The sequence below is a fragment of the Diaporthe amygdali genome, assembly GCF_026229845.1.
Source record: "Diaporthe amygdali strain CAA958 chromosome Unknown NODE_22_length_803717_cov_65_427750, whole genome shotgun sequence".
NCBI classification, from domain to species: domain Eukaryota; kingdom Fungi; phylum Ascomycota; class Sordariomycetes; order Diaporthales; family Diaporthaceae; genus Diaporthe; species Diaporthe amygdali.
Genome location: NW_026517042.1, coordinates 286324 through 305946, shown reverse-complemented (window position 1 = coordinate 305946; position 19623 = coordinate 286324). Strand labels below are relative to the sequence as shown.

The window sequence follows — 19623 nt, the reverse complement described above, 5'->3', positions numbered from 1 at the left end:
TCTTATTCCGTCTCAATGCCCATCAACGAGATTCGTACCCTGCCAGTCGAAATTGGTTCCGCAGCTGAGAATGCATCCTCACAGTTCATGCCTCAAATAGGCTACCAATATTAACGAAACCTCCAGAGATGGTTTTCCCTTTCAGAAACTTTAGGTCGGTGGTCCTGAAGGCGGTGGTGGCTGAGGGTCAGGTGGTGGCGTTGGTGGTGGAGTATCTTTGATCAGGCTGGGGCGAGGCATTTTTCAAGTTTTGAGTTTCGGTGATTTCTGGTTTCGTATTTGTCTGTTGTGCCCAGCAAGATTTGAAGGTCAGATTTGGTTGAGTGTTGAAGTTGGAGGTGGGAAAGGAGAAGAGAGGTGGAGCCAGAACTTTCCCAGCTTAAATACCCGTGAAATGGCGATGATTCATCCTCAATCTCATAACCAGTCTGCAAGTCACTGCTCCCCATCCTTTCTATGATTTACTTGATATGATTCTACCATGGGAGACGTTGAAGTGATATGGAGCAGTGGTCGAGTGGCTTCGATAAATACTGCGATAGTTTCAGCTCAGAATGAGTCTCAAACACCCGGTGACTCCCAGCGGCGAGAGGAGGGTCCTGCTGAGAGAGATATTTGAAGCTGATTCTCAAATTTGGAGAGCTGAGACGCCTGACATCCAAATTGACATGACACCAAAGAGAGGTGCAAAGGTGATAGTATGTGTATCTCTGGGTGATCGCAGTCTGATCCTGTGCCATCATACGTAATTACTACGGAATCTGGATTCGGTTGACCAGTTGCGACCGAGAGCACTTAGTTTGGGAGATATAGACTGTAGTGGCGTCTGCGACATGGGCCTAGACATGAAAGGCTCATATCTATTCAAGTGCGCACACGAGCAACTCATCATGTCGAGGTACTGCGCTCATGAACGGCTGAAGCAAAATACGGGTTATGTCCTTGGATGTTCAGGAGCTAGACGCTGATCACTATGGTTTGCTTTGCTGTGCTTCGGATCTAAACATAGCTCACAAGTACCAAAGGAGGTGTGGCATCATCTATTCTTGCGTACTGGGCATCTACAATGTTCCATGAGGGTACTGGAGATACAGGATTTTTAACCTTCCAGAAACCTTAAATTTATCAATCCCTCACCATTCAGAGCCCGAAAACCCTAGCATCAGCTCAAGAGGCAAGGCTGAGATTGGCAAATTCTTCTGATTCTGCTTGAATTACCCGTAGAACAAGACAAATTCCACAAGTGTGCATAGGAAATCATAACCTATCCTAGCAATGACGGAGTCTTGGTTTTCTCTATGCTTGTATAGTCTCAAAATTCCTGAGCCAGGAGACCTCAGCTTTCGATGAACAGTTCCTTGATCCACCTCATCAGACTTCGCACAGAAGAATTCAGAATTTTGTCCATAAAAGGCCAACAGGCTTTAGTTTAGACCATACTCCTCGGTCACGCAAAATTATTTACAAGAAGTGAAGTAAAAGCTATGTGCATGAAATGAATCAGAAACCCAATCCCACTCCGATGACCCTTCTTAGACAAAGTAGCCCATGTCAGCCTATGGGAATTCCCATCTATTGCTAATCCTCACAGTAATCATCCCCATCATCAGCGACCGCCGCCGCAGTAGCAGTGGGCCTGGATGTGACAGAGACAGTCAATGTCTCCTCATCCTCGCAGTAGTCACCCTCGTCATCAGCAGCCGCAGCAGCAGAAGCAGTGGGCCTGAATGAGATAGAGGAGGTCACCGTCGGCTCATCGTCGCAGTAGTCGTCGTCATCTGCCGCTGTACCGGTGGGAGTGGCAACGGCGGGAGCGGAAGATGAGGAAGCGGTGATTGTGACGAGAGTTGTGGGCCGGGCTGAGGCAGACCCAGACGCGAGGAGTGTGTTGATGTAGTCGACTTTTTGAGTGTGAATGTCAGCCTCGGGCACAATTGTGAAAGGGTAGAAGTGTTGCAGTGAGCTTACCGTTTGAGCCCGTCGCAGTTGCGTTCGTGTATGAGCCGTCAATGGCAACACACTGGGAGTAGAAGGGATTCTGAACCTTGCAGTAGGAGCCGGCCTCGCAGTCAGTGGCACCATCCCAGTTGATGCCGCCACATCGGTGGTAGAGAGCAGCAACGCGTCCAGTGGAGACCGTGGTGTTGGCAGAGGGGTAGGTGGCGTTGAGAGCAGACATTCTGTCGGGAAACTTCTTCGAGAAGTGTTAATGTGTAAAGAAGTATTTTCTGAAAAGTGTTCAAGCTGGTTGAAACAAGAGTGAATGAGCAGTCAATGCTCAGGTGGTGATAACTGAAGGAGTGTGTGCGTGAGGGATGCGGATCTGAGAAAGAAGCTCATCTTGCAGGACAGACTCGCCGACTTTATACTTAGGTACGTCTGGCGGTGCGAATGGATGGCAGTAGCGGTCTCGCTCAATCCCATAGAGTTCAGGTGAGTGAAGTCTTGGTTCGGCCAGATAGCCGGAGCCATCGGGTGGAGATCAATCTGACAAGGCTGAGGGATGTGGAACCTCAGAGAGTCCACTTCCAACCCTGATCATGGAAGTGTAAATTTGAGAATCACGGCGCCGGTGGACCGGATCAGATGCATCGAAAGCTTGTTCTATGATTAGCGTGTACACATCTCTACACTTTTCGTCAGTATGGACAAACGATCAGGGGGAAGGGGGATCATGGTGGGATGTTGGGCTCATTTTAAAATGATATGTGAGCTCCGCTGAGAAAAACTTCCGAGTGGCTGTATCCCGCTCATTCGGCCGGCATCCATTTCTTGTTGACTCGACTAACACCGCGTCTAGCTCACATACACAAGATTGCGTTTGCTTCTTGTTTATTGACCATGATTTCAGTCAGCACGCTGTCTGCGCACTGTGAGTTTCAGGCTTCCACATAGGCTTTTAAATTGCACGGTTTGGGTAGCGTCGTTGCGGTGATTTCTTTCGTCGCTCATCTCCTTACAGCCTCACCGGACGCGAAGCATGGGGATGTGGGGAACACTTTGACATTCTAGAATCGACTGTCCGCCTGTGGTGAAGTCGGTCGCTGGATTGTACTTCTTACAGCAATCAGATTCATCCATGTGCAAGAGGATACAGGTGCTGTTTCAGCCATCAACTGCCAAAGCTGGTTCTCATGATCGACAAATCAAATCGATCTTGAAACTACGATTCACGCGTGCCGGTGACTCTCATCGTTCGCTTTTTGTGGAGTTCTCTGATGAGGTCAACGTGGCCATCATTGCTATCCTGAAGTGGTCGGACCATTTCTTCGAGTTGCCGCTAGCTAGCACTAAATGTTTCTGCAGCCCTTTCAGCCTTCTACTTCCCAAAGATGTGGCATCTTTCTTCTCTTGGAAATTGCTTTTTGCACTACATCATCAGCCCAAACGAGGTCAAGTGAGTCTCGCAAAGAGCCCGTTCAACATTGTTGGAAGCTGAAAGGCTCCTCTTCCGGGCCTTCCATGAAGTCAAGCTTCAACAGCGACAAGAAGTTGGGACCGCGCAGGACCTTGCACCCAGACTTGTGGCCCTTCTCTGTCCAGCCCTTGGCCTGACACTCCTGATTTTTGCGATCAGTATTTTCATTCACACAACGCATTGGAGATTTGGTGGGCGCCCGAGATACCTTGCTGCAGTAGGCGTAGGTCTTGCACTGCCCACAGCGACTCATCTGACCGTGCGGCTTGACGACGTCGCAGCCATGGCACTTCCACTGTGCGCTCTCGCCGTCCACAGCGTATATCGCCGCCTCCGAACCGAGTGATCGCAGTGTTTGGAGACCAGCGGGGAAGACCTGGCCCACCATCAGTCAACTTGCCTGCATCATTGCGTAGACAAGTTCTATCTCTTGTCTCATTTCTAGCTTTGTTGGCGTTTTCCGGAATTTGTGCGACGTACGCAGACATCATCCATATTCTCGACTCTAACACCGTACGTTCCATCACCGAATTGGTGCTGGCGGGCATTCATAATGGCCAGGGTGTGACCCCTCTTCAGCTGGCCAAAGTCGAACCCTTCGTAGCTGTCCGGATAGAACGCCACGACACGAACCTCGCCATCGCCATCCTTGACAAGGGTCCGGTAGCGCATAACGCCGTCACATTGCTGGATCTCCGCAAGAAAACAAATGTGCATCAGCGTGAAAACCGGAAGATTGTTCCAGGACGGAAAATAGTCTTCATCGTTCAGGTTGTTGTAATCAAAGTGCTGTGCCATGGCCGCTGGATCTTGGTTTTGAGAAGGACGAGGCTGAGTGAGACTGGAATTGGAGGGTGGAGAACATGAAAGATCAAGAGGGTATGAAACTCTCATGCCGGTCTCCAGCTGCCCAGGTGGTATATTTATCCACGCGTATCTAGGTAGCGATGTGCCAAGGGTCTCGTTTGCACGCGGGCCCGTGCTTCGCATTGCAAGCGAAGGAGGATGGCAGGGCCACAAACATATAACTACAGATTCAAATATGGCCTGGCCAATCTAAGTTTACAGGCACGCTGTCTCATGTGGAAACTTGCAGAATAGCCGTGTGGATCTTCGGCAATGCAGCGAGGAGAGTCTTAAGTCTTCGGGGTAGTCAGATAGCGTAGCTATCTGGATGACTTCAAACGTTCGGCAGCTGAAGGCAGGTTAACTTTTATCTCAAACCAGATTGGATTGTTCCCCGGCCTGTATTCCATCAAGTCCAAGAATATGTTTTGGTGAATATAGCCATTAGAAAAGAGACCGCAGCCACCATAGCCCACTTTATAAAAGATGGCTGCGTCCCGTTGCCTTGAGTCATCGCATATTGGGCTCCTTTCAGGAACAAACGGTCTAATTCCTCCGCTGCAGTCTCGTTGTTGACTTTCAGTCGCAGGAAATGCTGATTTGTGACCGCTTCGTCCCAGACCCATTGATTAGTCCCATTCTGCAACACCTTGTTGTATCCATGCTCATTTCCAAATTGGAAATAAGTACCGAGTCCCTGTGCGGCGTAGAGAACCGCCAAAGGATCCCACGAAGACCGCGGCTCCAGGAGTGAGTAATACATGTAGGCCTTGCGCACTGGATCCGTAGCGGGACCATTAGCAACGAGCGACCCACCTGACAATACGTCCTTTCCGACTTCATCCCCAATGAAGACAATCGGAATATGCCGTTCCCATGTATTGATAACATGACCTGCAAGCCCCGGGTTGGAGCCCCAGAAATTCCAACTATGACCTGGGCCCGGGTAAAAGCCACCCATAATAACCAGTTCTGATACTTTTCGAGAGATAAGGTCTCTACCGCTGAGTTCTGAATGGGAGTCACTCGAAGAGTTCAAAAGACCGGATATCTGAAGCAGGAAAGATTCTTGTCAGCCTTGCTTTTCATAAGATGTTGGTGAGAATCATACGTTATCGAGGAAGCCGATCGAAACGATCGTCACGCTACCATCATCCGCTCTAGACAGTGTCTCCCGATAAAGATCTACAGGATCTCTTGCATCTTCTGCATGACCCCAAAGCAAAGTTCCACCAGACCATCCGTGGGCGATTTTGCTTGCGTATTCGCCAAGTTCGAAGAACCAGCCATCAAAGAATGTGTTATTGTTGAGTGGCCGCGGGATGCCAATGGGAACTTTGTCATGTCCGTAGTGCGAGAGTATGGCTGAAGCGGCAAGGGCCGAGAATGACGATGGGTAATTGACGTTCACAGCTAGCAAATCCAGATCAGGCAAAGTCGCTGCTAGCAACAACGCCCCAGCATCACTTCGTTTTGGTACGTATCAGCTTAGAGACTGAATGGCATGGGCACTGCAAGGTTTGGGCTGTTTATCTTACTCAACATCGCTGTAGAGGTCTGTGTCAACGATGAGGCTTTTCTGGAGAGCTTGCGTAAAGGAAACATTGAAAATGCTCGATATGACAAACACAAGGGCCTTTTTCATAGCCATTCTCTTTCATTTATTGTCTTGTGATTGTTCTTGTTGTGGTCAACGCCAGCATTCAGCAGAACAGGCAACAATTTGAACGTAGGGAGAATGAGTTGCATCTACAGTGGTGCTAGGTCACCTGACGGCAGATCTCTTGGCAATCTTACTTCCCAGGCGCAGCGGAATTCGCCGCTCGGAGCCTTGTGCGACCCCTAACCTCCTACGTGTCCTACGCCCGATTGCCTTCCCACGCTCGATTCCCAGGGCTGAGATGCCGTATTGAGGGGTGTGACCAGCACCCCTCGACGGCCTGAAATGCAAGCCACAAGAACAGCATCAGCCTAATACAGCCGCTGATGACCGACATTTTAGCAAGGCTGTGAGGGGAACACCGCACATCCCTTCCATTCTGACGCGCATTTCTTTCCGCTATGCTGTCGATCCGCCGCGGAAGCATTGTCGTACCCTGAAATTTGTCATCAAAAGTGCCGATTTTCTGCAGATGGACTCAGCTTTCCTCGCCTTCCTCTTTTTCAGCTCTGCAACAGCTTAGTGGCCTTTTTGGGAGTCGAAGCCTCCCTCGAAGCTGTCCCAGCAGCCTGTCCTGTCCGAAGACGATCATGCGCAGAAACTTGACAACCATGTCATCCTTGGCTGCAGTAGTCTTGCTGCGTGAATCTGAAAACCCCTCGAAAAAGGATGTTATGGGTCCTGTTGCGAAACGCCTCCGCGAAGGGCTCGCCTTGGAGATAACCAGCCTGCTGATCAAGATAAATATCTGGGGAATCGTCTGCCGTAAGTTGAAACGGGTGTCCTTCAATTCTGCAAAAGTTAAGTCGGCCGTGTCACTCTATGCATCTGTTGCTTCAAGTTGGAACTACTTAGTGCTTGCGCTCCAAGTGCTACTACTATCATGGACCAGACTATATATGCGCAGTTTCCGTTGCCCTTAGACGAAGCTTCGCGCAAGATCAGAGTTCTCAAGCTGGAGCGAGGTGATTGGGATGACGTGATCAGGTGTAGCCTAGACGTGGTTAACTTGAACGCATCATCGAAACCTGAATTCGAAGCGATTTCTTACGTCTGGGGTGGCGGATCGGAAAGCCCGCCACATATTCTGGTAAATGGCCGCATGTGTAATGTGCACGTTAATCTCCTAGCAGCTATCCGACACTTTCGCAGCACAACAAGCACGAGAACGCTCTGGGTGGATGCTATTTGTATCAACCAGAATGATGTCAAGGAGCGAAACCGACAAGTGGGGATTATGGGGATTATTTATCGTCAATGTAAGAGGGTACTGATCTGGCTGGGTGAGAGTGAAGCAGCGACCTCCCGAATGAGCCGAACGAGTTTTTGCAAGTGGGAGACAGACTTCAGCGTGCTATCTCCGCATCCTTTGATCCACGACCATGACCGAGAGAAAATCAGACAGTTCGTGGCCAGATACAAGAGATACTACCAGCTACCCTTCGCACTCCGGTATCACTCGAGGATCGATAGCGTCATGGGAGCATATTGTCTTATCAGCCTGCTCGCTCAAAATTATTGCCTTAATCAGGAGAATTTCCCCTTCTTATGTCAAGAAGCCTCACGCAACATCTTTCTAGCTCTCGGGGATATCGTGTCTAGGCCCTGGTGGACTCGCATTTGGGTTATTCAAGAGCTTGTCCTGGCGCCTCAGGCTATGGTCTATTATGGCAGATTCATTGCCCCCTGGGATCTTTATGTGCATGCAGCACGCAATTACGACGTCCACCGCCGAACTTGTTGTGAAGGTCATTACTAGTGGCTGCAGCCCTACGACATCCGACTGCTTGAAACTTTCATGCATGCAGTACTCGAGATTCAAGATTTGCGACAGCAATGGCAAGCATTGCTGAGCGGCGATAGAGGTGGCGACAGAAGTGGCGACAGAAGTGGCGAAAACACTCGGATCTATCTTCGTCATTTGCTGTGGAAATTCCGCAGTCGCATCAGTTCCGATCCAAGGGACCAAATCTACGCGCTTCTGTCCCTAGTCAACTCCTGGGGAGCCGGACGGAGTATGTATGTTGACTACAAAGTTGACATGAAAATCCTCTACCAAGTTACTCCTGAACGCATAATCAACGCTGAGGAATCTCTGCTCATTCTCGCGGGAGTAACTGCCAAAAAGGAAGGTCATGATGACTTGCCATCCTGGGTTCCGGACTGGACGACTCAGCCTTCTTCTCGTTTCGAGTCGGAACGACTGGAACGACTGGATCTCTTCAAGGCCTCCAATGGAGCGAAGATGAAGTTGCCAGTGCGGGTAGTCGAAAACTCCCTCCTGAGGCTCCACGGCAAGTGCGTCGATGAGGTCACAGATGTGTCGGATCTCATGACGTATGACGACAGAAATTTAGATGATTCTTTCGACACATTCGCTTCGTGGTATAATTTGGTCATCCGTGGCGGCCCGATGACAGCCAAGTATGTCACTGGCCGAGAAACGAGGATGGAGGCCTACTGGAGGACTTTATGCATGGACACAGCTAGGAAGAATACTGTGACAGGAGCCACCTACGGCAAGGGATACGAGTATCAGCGGTGTGCTCCTGACTACGTTCAAAAGTCTCTTGATTCGTGGATGGATCCAGAGCTAAAACCTCACCTCGCTCTCACAAGAGGTTACCATCAAAACGCAACTTCCTCACTCGATAAAACCGATGGGGCCACTCAGATTACCCCTCCACTTAGGACCGATCAGGGCAAGGATCTCTCAATCCGTGATGAAAGCCTGAATTACATTGAGGTCGATTTTGCTATCTGTTCAGCGACAATGCATCGGAGAATTTTAATGTCAAGGCATGGACTCTTAGGTCTGGGCCCCTCAGAGATCAAAGAAGGTGATCAAATTTACATATTCGCAGGTGGACATGTTCCTTTCATTGTTCGCAAGGCTCAAAACAGACCTGTATTGAGAGACGAGGCCGAAAGCTGTTTTGAATTAGTTGGGGACTGCTATGTGCATGGTATCATGGACGGGGAATCAATGGCAGAAAATATGGGTCAAGAGGAAGCTATATGGCTCGTATAATTTACTGTTCTATACTCCCTGGTAGGGACTCAAGTAACATGCCATGTTGAGCGTACATCCCCATTCCCCCCCAAACCACAGCATCTTATATTATATTCCTTCAAGCCCTCAAGTCATTGCCACTCCAGACCTCTGCGGTCGGCAGACAATGAAGACTTTTGTGATTGCAGCGCATTTTATCTAAGGAGGGATCACTTTCCAGAATTAATGATAATAGTTACATAAAGTCGATTCATTTTACAAAAACACAGGCTGGCTTTAATATATGTTGGGGTCGGAGGGGTGATTAAGGTGATTTATATATTGAAAGTTATTGGACGTCAATGAGGTGTGGATTGATCAGAGCTGGGTTGTTGATAGCCCGGGTGGGATACGTTTGGAGAAAAGTTAGGGAAGACTGTTTACGTAGTCTGATATCTCGAGCTGCCTCGATGGGCCTAGTGTGCGTCAACGAATCTCACCTCAGCTTTGCGGGCAAATAAGCCAATCCCGCGCACTCAGAAGCTTGATCGATCTGAAACATACAACATCATCCACATCTACGCAATTCTTACCTGACAATTCGTACACGATGGCGCCTCAGACTTTCACTCACGCGGACGGGCGCAAAACTGATTACCTCGTCTCAGGGGCGCAGGATGGGTTTCCCCTCATCTTCATCCATGGCACGCCGGGCTCGTACACCGTCAGCGCAAAGTTCGCCGCCGCATGTGAAGGGAAGGGCATCAAGGTGATTACGCTCTCGAGGGCCGGATACGGCGGCTCGACGCGGAACAAGGGCAGACGGGTCGTGGACGCCGTAGCGGACATCCAGGCAGTGCTTGAGCACCTGGGCGTCAAAAAGTGTGTCGTCGGTGGAAAGAGCGGCGGAGGTGAGTCACTATGCGAGCTCCTATCCCGCGGGATTGCCGCACGACTGTACTAGAATTGAGCGATGCTAAAGATGGTCTTCGACACAGGTCCGCACTCTCTGGCCTGCGCGGCTCGGCTGCCAGGCTGCGTGGCCTCGCTGGTTGTTGCTGGTGTTGCCCCCTACGATGCAGATGGCCTTGACTTCCTTGCCGGCCAGGGACAGAGCAGTAAGTGCAAACCCACCTTATCATAGGTCCCTCTCATAACTCACCATACTCGTGCCAGATGTGGACGAGTTCGGGGCTGCACTCGAGGGAGAGGAGCCGCTTCAAAAGTTCTGCCAGGCCGAGCGGCCAGGGATGTTAGCGGCAAGCCCAAAGGGACTGACGGAGGCGATGGCGACACTCCTGCCCGAGGCGGACATGAAGGCGATACTGGAGGACGAGGACACAGGCGTGGATATTCTCAAGACGATACAGGAGGCACTAAGGCTGTCGTGTGATGGGTGGGTGGACGACGATCTGGCCTTCACGCGCCCGTGGGGTTTCGAGCTCAGCGAGATCAAGGTGCCGGTGTTCCTGTACCAGGGCACCGTGGACAAGATGGTGCCGCTGGCGCATGGGGAGTGGCTGGCTGCTCACCTCCCGGAAGGTAAGGTGAAGGCACGTCTGCTGGAGGGCGAGGGGCACATTTCTATTTTCTCGGCGTACATGAACGAGATGCTAGACAACCTTTTGGCTGTGGCGAAGGAGTAGGCTAAATAGAGTGTAGAAGTGTCGAGGTATTGAATGTGAGGGTTATTGCTAGTCAGGGTTGTTGTGTGCTACCTCAGGCAGGTGTGGTGAGATGATGCAAGCTGTGGTGCAGGTGAGGTGACCGGCCGCCAAAGTGCCCAGACTAGCGCCAAGGTGGTAGTTGCATGTTGGCCTGCCAGTCATGACAGTGGCAGCCGTCGGGACATGCCAGAGTAGAATGTGGAGGGGGGTTTGGATTGGGTTCCAAGGGCAGGAGCGAACAGGGTGAAGGGTAAAGGGAAAAGGACTTACCCCACATAGGCTACTGCAGTCTATCTTGACACCATCCATACAGAAAGGAAAGAGCCATTCATTCATGGAAGGAAAAGATGGGGAATGGGGAACCCTTGAACAACGCAACGCACCTCCTTCTAGCTTCAAGACGGACTGTCTGTCTGTCTATCTCTCTGACTGTCTGCACAGACTGCAAATACACTTACCTTACCTGTCTGTTACATTTCTCCGTCCGTCGCAAAGTCAGTCTGACGAGTCGATCCATCACCCTTCCATAATCATCGCCGCTCCATTCATCAACTTTCCAGGTCCCTTGACCAGACATCACTCTTGTTGAGAGAAGAAACGATTACAGGCATTTCTTGAGCTCACCCAAGACTACCTCGCCTGTCGTGCTTAATTGCGCTCACAAGTGCTGCCCTTGGTTTGCTCTCCTGCGCTGGAATAAGACAAGGTTGCTGCTTCAGAACGGCTTCAGATCTCTTCCGGCTAGTTGGGCGACGACCATCAGCTCCCTTTTCCCCGCCTAATCCGAGTCGATCGGCCCTGAGCCGCCTGCAGCACCGCACAGGATCCGCTGTATCTGCCATTTAGAGCTGCCGCCTGACCTGCCGAATACCGAGGGACGTCACCTTTCTCACCCATCAGCATCACTGCCAAAACAGTCGCGCCTTTTTACCTATATTCCTAATCCTGCGACTCTTACGAAAGCGGCGAAACCGGAGCCCTGACCATCGATGCAAATTTTGGCAATTGATTCTGCTCACACGCCGTTTGAAGCCACACCTCTCGCCCCGTCTCCGCCCTCGCCAGCTCCAGCTTGAGCCTGACAATTGCTTTCAGCCTCCCTAAGTTCATCACTCTCACTCACCTCATGAGGCGCACAAACTCGCTGCAGGACGAGACAAGACAGTACAGGACACGAGCCAAACTGTCGCACCGCAGTTGCTTCAAAAGCAGTGTCGAGAACCAGAACATCTGTCCACTCTGACTGAGCAGTGGTCTTCGGCAGCCAGCTGTCAGCAGCTCTGCCTCAAGCAGGCTGGGGCCACCCATCTTTGAAAACACAGGGGCCATTGACCGTCCGTCCGTCCCGTCTGTCCTCTGGCAGCCAAGAGCCGGAAGCCAAGCTTGTCTCGATTCGAAAAATTACGCGACGCTCGTTATTACTAAGGCTGCCCCACTATACCAGGGTTCATTCGCCTCGCTGTTGACTCGCCGGCTCGGTTCCAGTCAAAGTGCTGTCCAGCAAGCCCATAGCTATTGGAAACCGCTCCTCCGCCTCCGTTGAGCGGCCGGCCCCCCCAGAGACGTCACTCCATGAAGGGTTCCCCATAAGCCTCAAACTCACATTGAAATTGACTCTCACCCCGACGCGGTGATCACTGCCGTGCCCGCCCTCACACTCACACTCATGATCCATGATCGCTTCCAATCCGCCAAAGAAGCCTTCTAACACGTGCGTGACTTGTCGCGCACGCAAGGTCCGCTGCGATGGGCAACGCGACATCTGCAACAACTGCATGCGACTAGGCTTCACCTGCTCCTATGACGACTCCATCCCAACCCACAACAACGCAACTCTCTCCGCCGCGGGCATGAATTCCGACGGCACCTCCGCCAGCGACGCTCTCACAATACATGCCGTCGCCTCTCATCCCCCGCGCCGCCGCGTCCGCCAGGCCTGCCAGAGCTGTCATTCGAGGAAGGCAAAATGCAGCGGCACCATGCCCAAATGCGACAGGTGTCGCACTCACAACCTTGAGTGTGTCTACCGTCCCTCCAAGCGGTCCCGTCTCAGCGCCACTCCCGGCGCATCGTCCTCTCAGCATGGTCGCGATTCTCTCATCGGCGATAGTGCCTCCGCGATGCTTGCCTCAGGAGGCGCCGGCAGAGACGACTACCTCTCAGACCAGAGTCGCAGCACCTCTGATCACCTCGAAAGCAACGGCCTCGCCGATCTTCGCCATCTCCCACCGCCCGAAGAATCCCTCATCATCCGCACATTCGAAAAGTTCTTTCGCCATGTTCACCATATCGCACTGTTCTCCTTTCTGCACCAGGCATCTCTGATGCAGAGATACCACTCCGGCTCCATGGACCGGCCTCTTCTCCTGTCTTTGATCGGAATCACATCCATACTGACCGACCTCGGACCTGGTGCGCGGGAATACGGCAACAGGTGCGTCGCTGCTGCCGAGAGTCTCATCCAGCGCGATCTCGGTCGACCCACGGTGCTGAAGATCCAGGCCCTGGTTCTCATCATCAAACACCGTATCTTTTGCCGACGTTTCTCCGACGCCTTCATGCTCACGGGGCTGGCATCCCGGTTCGCGGCTGCCCTGCAGCTCAACCACGAAAACCCTAGGCTCTGCTTTTTGGCTCAAGAGTCCCGACGGCGGTTGATGTGGTCTCTTTTTATGATTGATATCGGGATGGCAGCCGGCCACCCTGACTTCACCCTATGGGCCCACCGGCCCGAGTGCATAGACCTTAAGCTGCCGTGTAATGAACGGAACTTCGAATACGATCTGCCTGAAGTCACCGAATCGCTGGTACCGCCGCCCCGTCAGTCGGATGGCAGTCTGCCCCCGCTGACTGATAAGGTTGGGTTTCTGGCGCTTCATATTCGTATCCAGTGGATTCGCAGCAAAATCCTGGCCTTTTCGAAGACACTTGTGCTTCCAAGACCTGGTGGGTGGGATTTGAAAGCATTGCCCCGCAAGTGCGAGGAGCTTCAAGAGGACCTCAATGGCTTCGAGGGACGCTTGCCGCCGCAATTCAAATGGAATGAGGCCAATCTTCGGCTGCGGGCATACCATCCACGACTGTGTGTCTACCTCATGACGCATTTATGGTGGGAGCAATGCCACTGTGACCTGTATCGAATCGCGCTGGTGGGGAGGAGAGACAGTCTCTCTAAGGAGGCGATTTCCAGGATGGATCCCGCGTTCGTCAAATATTGTCAGAGGCAGTGTTTTGAGCATGCCAAAGCAATGGCTGAAATGCTCGACATGGTACTGCAGAAGGGCGTTCCTGTGTCTGACCTAGATCTGCCCGTGTTGGCTTATCAATGCGCCAACACACTGTACTACACCCTCGCATCTTGTGGGGACGAACATGGCCTCTCACACGCAAATGTGACAGAAATGGCAGCGACTTGCCTCAAAGTTGTGAAGCAATCTGCTCCTGGCCCTGCTGCTGCTGCTATTGTGAGTTATACCCACCTTCGAGAGAAACCGTTGCAGTCTAGATTTTGCTCAGATGGCTGACTGATCGATCGATGCATAGGCCGAGGCCCTTGAGAAACTCATAGAGACTGGTTGGGTAAGACCGACCCTCCCGAGCAACGTGACCTCGCCTGTATCCATGACACCTGCGAATCATGACGCGTTGGCCGTGGACCCGATGCTCCAGCGTGACGCCCTCCAAGAAGCGGACGTTGCCCACCAGCTGTATAACCCATCGATACCACAAAACCTGCCACCACAGAGCGAATCACCCGGTCAGGCAATGGCCACGGATGTGACGCAGCCACAGGCACCAATGCAACCACCGACGCCCGCAGTGCTTCGCGATGACGAATCAATACCCGTTGCCCAAGCGAATATGATGTCCGGGGTAACGCCCAACCTGAGCAACGCCTTCGAAGGGGCCTTGGATGGCTCAAATTTCGGCATGGGTGGTCTGGAGCCCTTTGCGATGGATTCATCGAGCTGGTATACAGGGGACTGGTCGAACGGCGGGCTAATGTAGTACAAGGCATAAATCGGCGTGAGGAAGACCACTTTGTTAAGTCACTGTGTAGCCTTGAGCGAAGGTTGCCAAAGACGGGGGGAACAAAATCTAGAATACAAAAGCTCGGGCATGTATATATAATTCTGTAAGGTGGGCGGCATCGCGTACATAAAGACAGCAGCGATACCCGATAAGAAATCACGCAAAGTCAGGCCTCGGCCGGGGCCCCCACGTTGTTTCCCGCACAGAAACCCCTATATATCCTCCCTTTCCCCTGCCTAGTGCTTAGGTGAATTGCGTTGCAGAAAAGGGGGGGGGGGGAAGACCAGCAGCAGGAGAAGCACCACTTAAAGGCCTGGCTTGACATCACTTTGCATCTCGCTATGGCCACAGCGGCCGCTTCCCAAATTACACAGGCTCATAGTGTACATAGCGCATGCCCACCTTTTTCTTTCCACGGGGATTTGGCGAAGATGTGTTGCTATTGGCGGTGGTATGGGGGTGGTTGTGCGCGTGTTGTTGTGCTTCGGGTTTGGGGGAGGGTTGGTGGTTATGGGGTAATTATGGCGAGACCGGCCCACTTAATGGTGACATCTGGGTGCGACCTTATTGAACGGCTGGAAACGAGACGGCTCGATGAGCGATATGGCTAGGGGTTGTTTTAGCCCACGAGGGGACTGAGATGGCACTGACCAGCCCAAATACATGTTATTGGGATCACTTTCTCATAATGGTTGCGCTTACTGCTTTATCGAACGTGGCGTGCCTCATTTGGACTGGGAGATCCTTCGTCTGGTGTCTATTATTGTGGGTTTGGATGCTACGAAGGAGGGTGTCGGGGCTGGATTGTGAGTGAGAGGAGGCTCGTTCGTCTATTTGTCCTCCGGGAGGAACTATCAGGCTCTCACCCTAGCTTTTAGAGTGCCTTTCATCAGAGAAGCATGGGCAGTTTAAGGCAGGGCTGTCACAAGTTTATTCATCCTCAAACTAAGTTAGGTCATCGCAGTGTTTCTTGCAGAGACTTCAGCGGTAGCTAAATCATCTGACTTAGTTGGCAGGGTTATCAAGTCAAGGGCTGGACAGTGAGAGGTCTCACAAGATAGCAATGGGACTTTCCCTCAGGCCATGATATCTGAGTCCGTGCTATCGCCCTTAAAGCATATGATCTTGGCCAGCAGAATCGCATGTTATGTTACCTTTGTGTATTCATCGGCATGCTGCCGGTCAGATCCGTCAACTCTCCAAGTATGGAGGACCGAGCAGTAAAATCAGCCCAAAGGCAGAGACATTTTGGGGGAAGAGCCGAATTCTGTCGCCTTCAGTGCCCTTAATGCACAACACTCCCGAGACATTACTGTTTTACAGCCAAGAATTCCTTTTCAAGGAATGGCTTGGGGACTGCGTTACATGTAGGGACTGAAAGCAGGAATCTACCGCTATGTAATAGACAGTGAATAGCACAAGACCCCAGTGAGATGGTTTTTGGGCCTTTAATGATGCACATCGTAGAGGATATAAGACGATACCGCCGGCTTGGCAGGTAATACTGATGACCACACATGATCCAGGCGAGATCGTGGTCATGTTGCGGTGTCACGACGCTGGAGAGGCAATTTGACTTCAGTGAGAATAATGTTGCTTCTTTCGGGGAGCAAACCATGCATTCCATCACAATCTTATGGAACGCTGGCTTTTGGGAAGATACGTATTGCTGGTATCTCTCCAAGTCGCGTTTTACAAATACTCACAGCGGCGGGGCTTCAGCCTCTTTGCAACCAAGTAATAAGTCCCAGAAGATCCCACATTCCTTCACTGAAAGATACCGTATTCACGTCAGTCCTCTCCCAACATTTGAGTAAGCAGAACGAGGTGGAGTTCAATATCTATTTGTAATTATGGTTGGAGCATGCCTTCATATTGTGACTCTCATTTTGCTCCTTCCGTACATGCATGCTGCCCGTGTCAGCGAGATCCCAGTCATCAACTCCGGCCGTGAGCCGGAAAGGTCCCTTGACGGAACGGTGATGTGCACCGGTCACCAAATGGAAGACAATTTCGAAGCAAATCTCGCAGCTGCCACATCTAGTAAGTAATACTCAGGATTCATACAGTCTTTCATTACGGCGTCCATCGGGACGATTACTTTAGTGATCGGTCTGGTAAGAGAACGAAGAGAAGAGTCTCTTCAAAATACCTGCTCAAGACGTCGTTGACCACAACCATAGGGTTGGACGAGGTATGCGTTTCCCAGCTCGGTCTTTACACTGGTTTCGACAATCCCGCGACGGGCACCGAGGGCGATACAATGGTCTATGCATGCGCGTACGGCAGTGTGTCGGCATGCGATTCTGTCAGGTTCTGGGAGCTCAACCCCCTATTTGACGAGAAATGTCCAGGTCAGGGCGCATGGCTATACAACTTGACGACGTCGATGAGCTATGGCCGGGATCCGGCAGGAACAACAGAATGTTATGTGTGAGAGGTGGTGTGCAACGGTATGTGGGGAGTTCGATAGATCCAAGGATCGGATTGAGTGTGAACGCATCAGGCAAATACAATTGTTCCAAGTCACCGAGCTGTTGTTTCCTTGTTTGAAGCAAAATTTGCGATGGTATGGGAGAGCGGGATTTTGTCTCATGATCTCTGAAGACTTCAGGACGAGATAATGCCGCTTTAGATGTGGAAATTGAATTACTTTGCTTTATTTTCTTTGTATTTAGCTACTCATTTAAGTATGAACTATGAAGTCATCGGCTTTATATCCAAAATCTTGGAATTCGTGACTACCCACAGACCATGCTACCAATAGCTCGATCCCTGCCCAGGTTTGTCGTAACACTCCCCTGGACCTCGGTATGTACGGTCTTCTTCGTCTACAGGCAAGCAGATGGAGACTCTAAAGAGGGTGCTAATGCAGCGTTTCGCGAAAATTTTCTAGGAGGAAAAGCCCTGCTCGAGTGTGTGGTTGTCGAAAGTCAACGAGCACACATACTGAGGCTTTCGAAACATTCCTTGCCGATGAAGCCATGAATCACCGTCTTGCAAACAACCCGACGCAGCGGAAGAAAATGCCAGTAAAATTCCACGAGAGTCAGAATACTGTGCAACACATATTGATTCGCGGGCGGCGTTGTATCGGATTTGAAACAGTGGAAGTGTGGACCGACTAAAGTTCCCAAGGCAGCAGTCCTGTTGTGTCACCCGACTTGAGGCCGCACTGTTGCATCTACGGGTTCAGCTTCGTCCCGAAACCACTCAACCCACCATGATTGCACCATCACGTTCCGCAAAGTAGATCATGTCCACAGAAGCAGTTGTAATGATCCGCAGTAAAACAATGGGAATAATTGGTGAAAACCTGGACTTTGCTTACTGGTATTTTGTGCAGCAGTGCAGATCTGCTAGAGACCAAGCGAGGACATACGAGATACAACACGGCGCAATGTGCGGAAAATTTGAACAGACATATACGTCTAGATGGCTGATAGCGAAGTATTCTCAAGTACACAAATATCTCTTTCAGATTCTCTCGGGTGCTGAGCCTTAACTCCTCGTACCGAAATCATTTGCCCTCAAGCTTTCCTGTGCGCCCCTTCCGGCGGCGGTGATGGTGATTTTGACCAGGCTCTCCTCGATAAGCCCATTTCTTCCCAGATTCTGTGGACCTCATCATCGCCTCTGTGGGTGCTCTGCCTTGTCTCTTGCTTTGGAGAGGTTACCGTTACATCTGGCGGCTGCATGTCTTGGGTCTTTGGTCCTTCAGGATCTCTCTGGTTCTGAAAGGCCCTGCCCTCATCAGAGTCTGCGGTGACAATTCGACCGCTGGGTAGTTGGAGAAGCTCGACAGATCGAGTACCCTCATTGACCGGGGCAGGCTTTGCCGTCTTCGACTTGGTTGACACTGCCCTGCTCGATGTTGTCGATCTGTGAGACGTATGGTCGGATTGGAACATGACGCGGATTACCGGAATTGTCTGGGCGATAATGAAGACGGCAGCCTCGGCCTGGTGAAAGCAGCACACGGCAACAACCCCATCTGTGGAAAATCAGCCAATGACTTCAGCGCAACCTCAGGGTCAAATCCGAGGGCTTACAAGTATAGTCCACCTCTCCATGCTTATCAGCTGGGATCAAGCTGAATATAATTATCTTAGCAATTTCCACTAAGATGGAAACGCCCACAAGACTCATAGACGCAGTGACTCCCCACTTCTCTCGCGGCGGTATGTACGCGACCTGACTGATTATCCACCATGGATAACAAGTCAAAATAAGGTCGCAGAGCAAGGAGTTGATGGCAGCGCCCATGTGAAGCCAAGTTGCAACGAACATTGAAATACATCGGCCGGGTATATGTGCAAGGTCGAAGCGAGTGTCACAAATATCCAGCCATGTCAGTATGAAGAGGGCGAGATTGAATGAATTGGTCAGCACCATAACCAGCCACAAGATTCCTTTGCTCCGCCGGCCAGACGTCAACCGAAGGAGAGTAATGGCGAATGCTGTCTTGCTTAAAGCAATGGCAGCGTACATGAAGCTGACAGCAGTAAAATGAATTACTTGACCATGCGCACTGCCGTCGAGAACGTTGAAGCCGTACGCGGGGCCGGCTGCGCCAAAGCCATTTGACAGCAACAGACAGACCCAGGCCGCAATGACTGGAGAAGTATGATCAGTAAGGTGAATTAATGTCGTAGATTTTTGCTCTTATAAACACGGCGTGATGGGTGGCAAAAAGAGTCAATGTACTCACGAACGTAGTCATCTCGCCATAATCCATGGTAGTGTTGTACCCGAGCCCAGAGTCTCGTGAAGAGGAATACCGTGGTGAGCGATCCACAAGTCGAGTGGACTACTTTGGCCAGCTCGATATACCCTGAGCGGAGCACAAACGGTGAGACTGTCATTTTCGAGGAATCCGGCTCTTTCTGAGCCTAAGCAATCGAGAATGACCTAAGGCGATGCGAGAGGAACTGGACGTAAAAGGGGGGACGATACCAGAGCGATGGAAATCAGCGCGACATGTGGCTCTTCCGTATTTTTATCCCCA

At 51.3% G+C, this 19623-nt stretch overlaps 7 protein-coding genes across 7 annotated transcripts; 4 read left to right on the top strand and 3 right to left on the bottom strand.

Annotated features, from left to right (window-relative positions):
- Positions 1-1578: 1578 nt before the first annotated feature.
- J7T55_004565 (uncharacterized protein) lies at positions 1579-2179 on the bottom strand (the record flags this gene model as incomplete). The annotated part of the gene is made up of 2 exons (XM_053130269.1): positions 1579-1901; positions 1969-2179. 2 exons carry the CDS (start codon positions 2177-2179, stop codon positions 1579-1581), a joined length of 534 nt encoding a protein of 177 aa, XP_052991493.1.
- Positions 2180-3419: 1240 nt separating this feature from the next.
- J7T55_004564 (uncharacterized protein) lies at positions 3420-5915 on the bottom strand (the record flags this gene model as incomplete). Its single annotated transcript, XM_053130267.1, has 6 exons — positions 3420-3560; positions 3627-3794; positions 3899-4259; positions 4741-5315; positions 5376-5730; positions 5803-5915. 6 exons carry the CDS (start codon positions 5913-5915, stop codon positions 3420-3422), a joined length of 1713 nt encoding a protein of 570 aa, XP_052991492.1.
- A 599-nt stretch (positions 5916-6514) lies between these two features.
- Positions 6515-8839, top strand: J7T55_004563 (uncharacterized protein; the record flags this gene model as incomplete). The annotated part of the gene is made up of 4 exons (XM_053130266.1): positions 6515-6689; positions 6848-7623; positions 7693-8670; positions 8789-8839. 4 exons carry the CDS (start codon positions 6515-6517, stop codon positions 8837-8839), a joined length of 1980 nt encoding a protein of 659 aa, XP_052991491.1.
- Positions 8840-9526: 687 nt separating this feature from the next.
- On the top strand, positions 9527-10562 carry J7T55_004562 (lpha beta hydrolase; the record flags this gene model as incomplete). Its single annotated transcript, XM_053130265.1, has 3 exons — positions 9527-9827; positions 9915-10034; positions 10093-10562. 3 exons carry the CDS (start codon positions 9527-9529, stop codon positions 10560-10562), a joined length of 891 nt encoding a protein of 296 aa, XP_052991490.1.
- Positions 10563-12256: 1694 nt separating this feature from the next.
- J7T55_004561 (uncharacterized protein) lies at positions 12257-14591 on the top strand (the record flags this gene model as incomplete). The annotated part of the gene is made up of 2 exons (XM_053130264.1): positions 12257-14047; positions 14127-14591. The coding sequence occupies 2 exons, from the start codon at positions 12257-12259 to the stop codon at positions 14589-14591; spliced, it is 2256 nt and encodes a 751-aa protein (XP_052991489.1).
- A 1928-nt stretch (positions 14592-16519) lies between these two features.
- Positions 16520-17052, top strand: J7T55_004560 (uncharacterized protein; the record flags this gene model as incomplete). Its single annotated transcript, XM_053130263.1, has 2 exons — positions 16520-16658; positions 16799-17052. 2 exons carry the CDS (start codon positions 16520-16522, stop codon positions 17050-17052), a joined length of 393 nt encoding a protein of 130 aa, XP_052991488.1.
- A 1064-nt stretch (positions 17053-18116) lies between these two features.
- On the bottom strand, positions 18117-19480 carry J7T55_004559 (uncharacterized protein; the record flags this gene model as incomplete). Its single annotated transcript, XM_053130262.1, has 4 exons — positions 18117-18230; positions 18293-18609; positions 18668-19231; positions 19327-19480. The coding sequence occupies 4 exons, from the start codon at positions 19478-19480 to the stop codon at positions 18117-18119; spliced, it is 1149 nt and encodes a 382-aa protein (XP_052991487.1).
- Between the last annotated feature and the right edge of the window lie 143 nt (positions 19481-19623).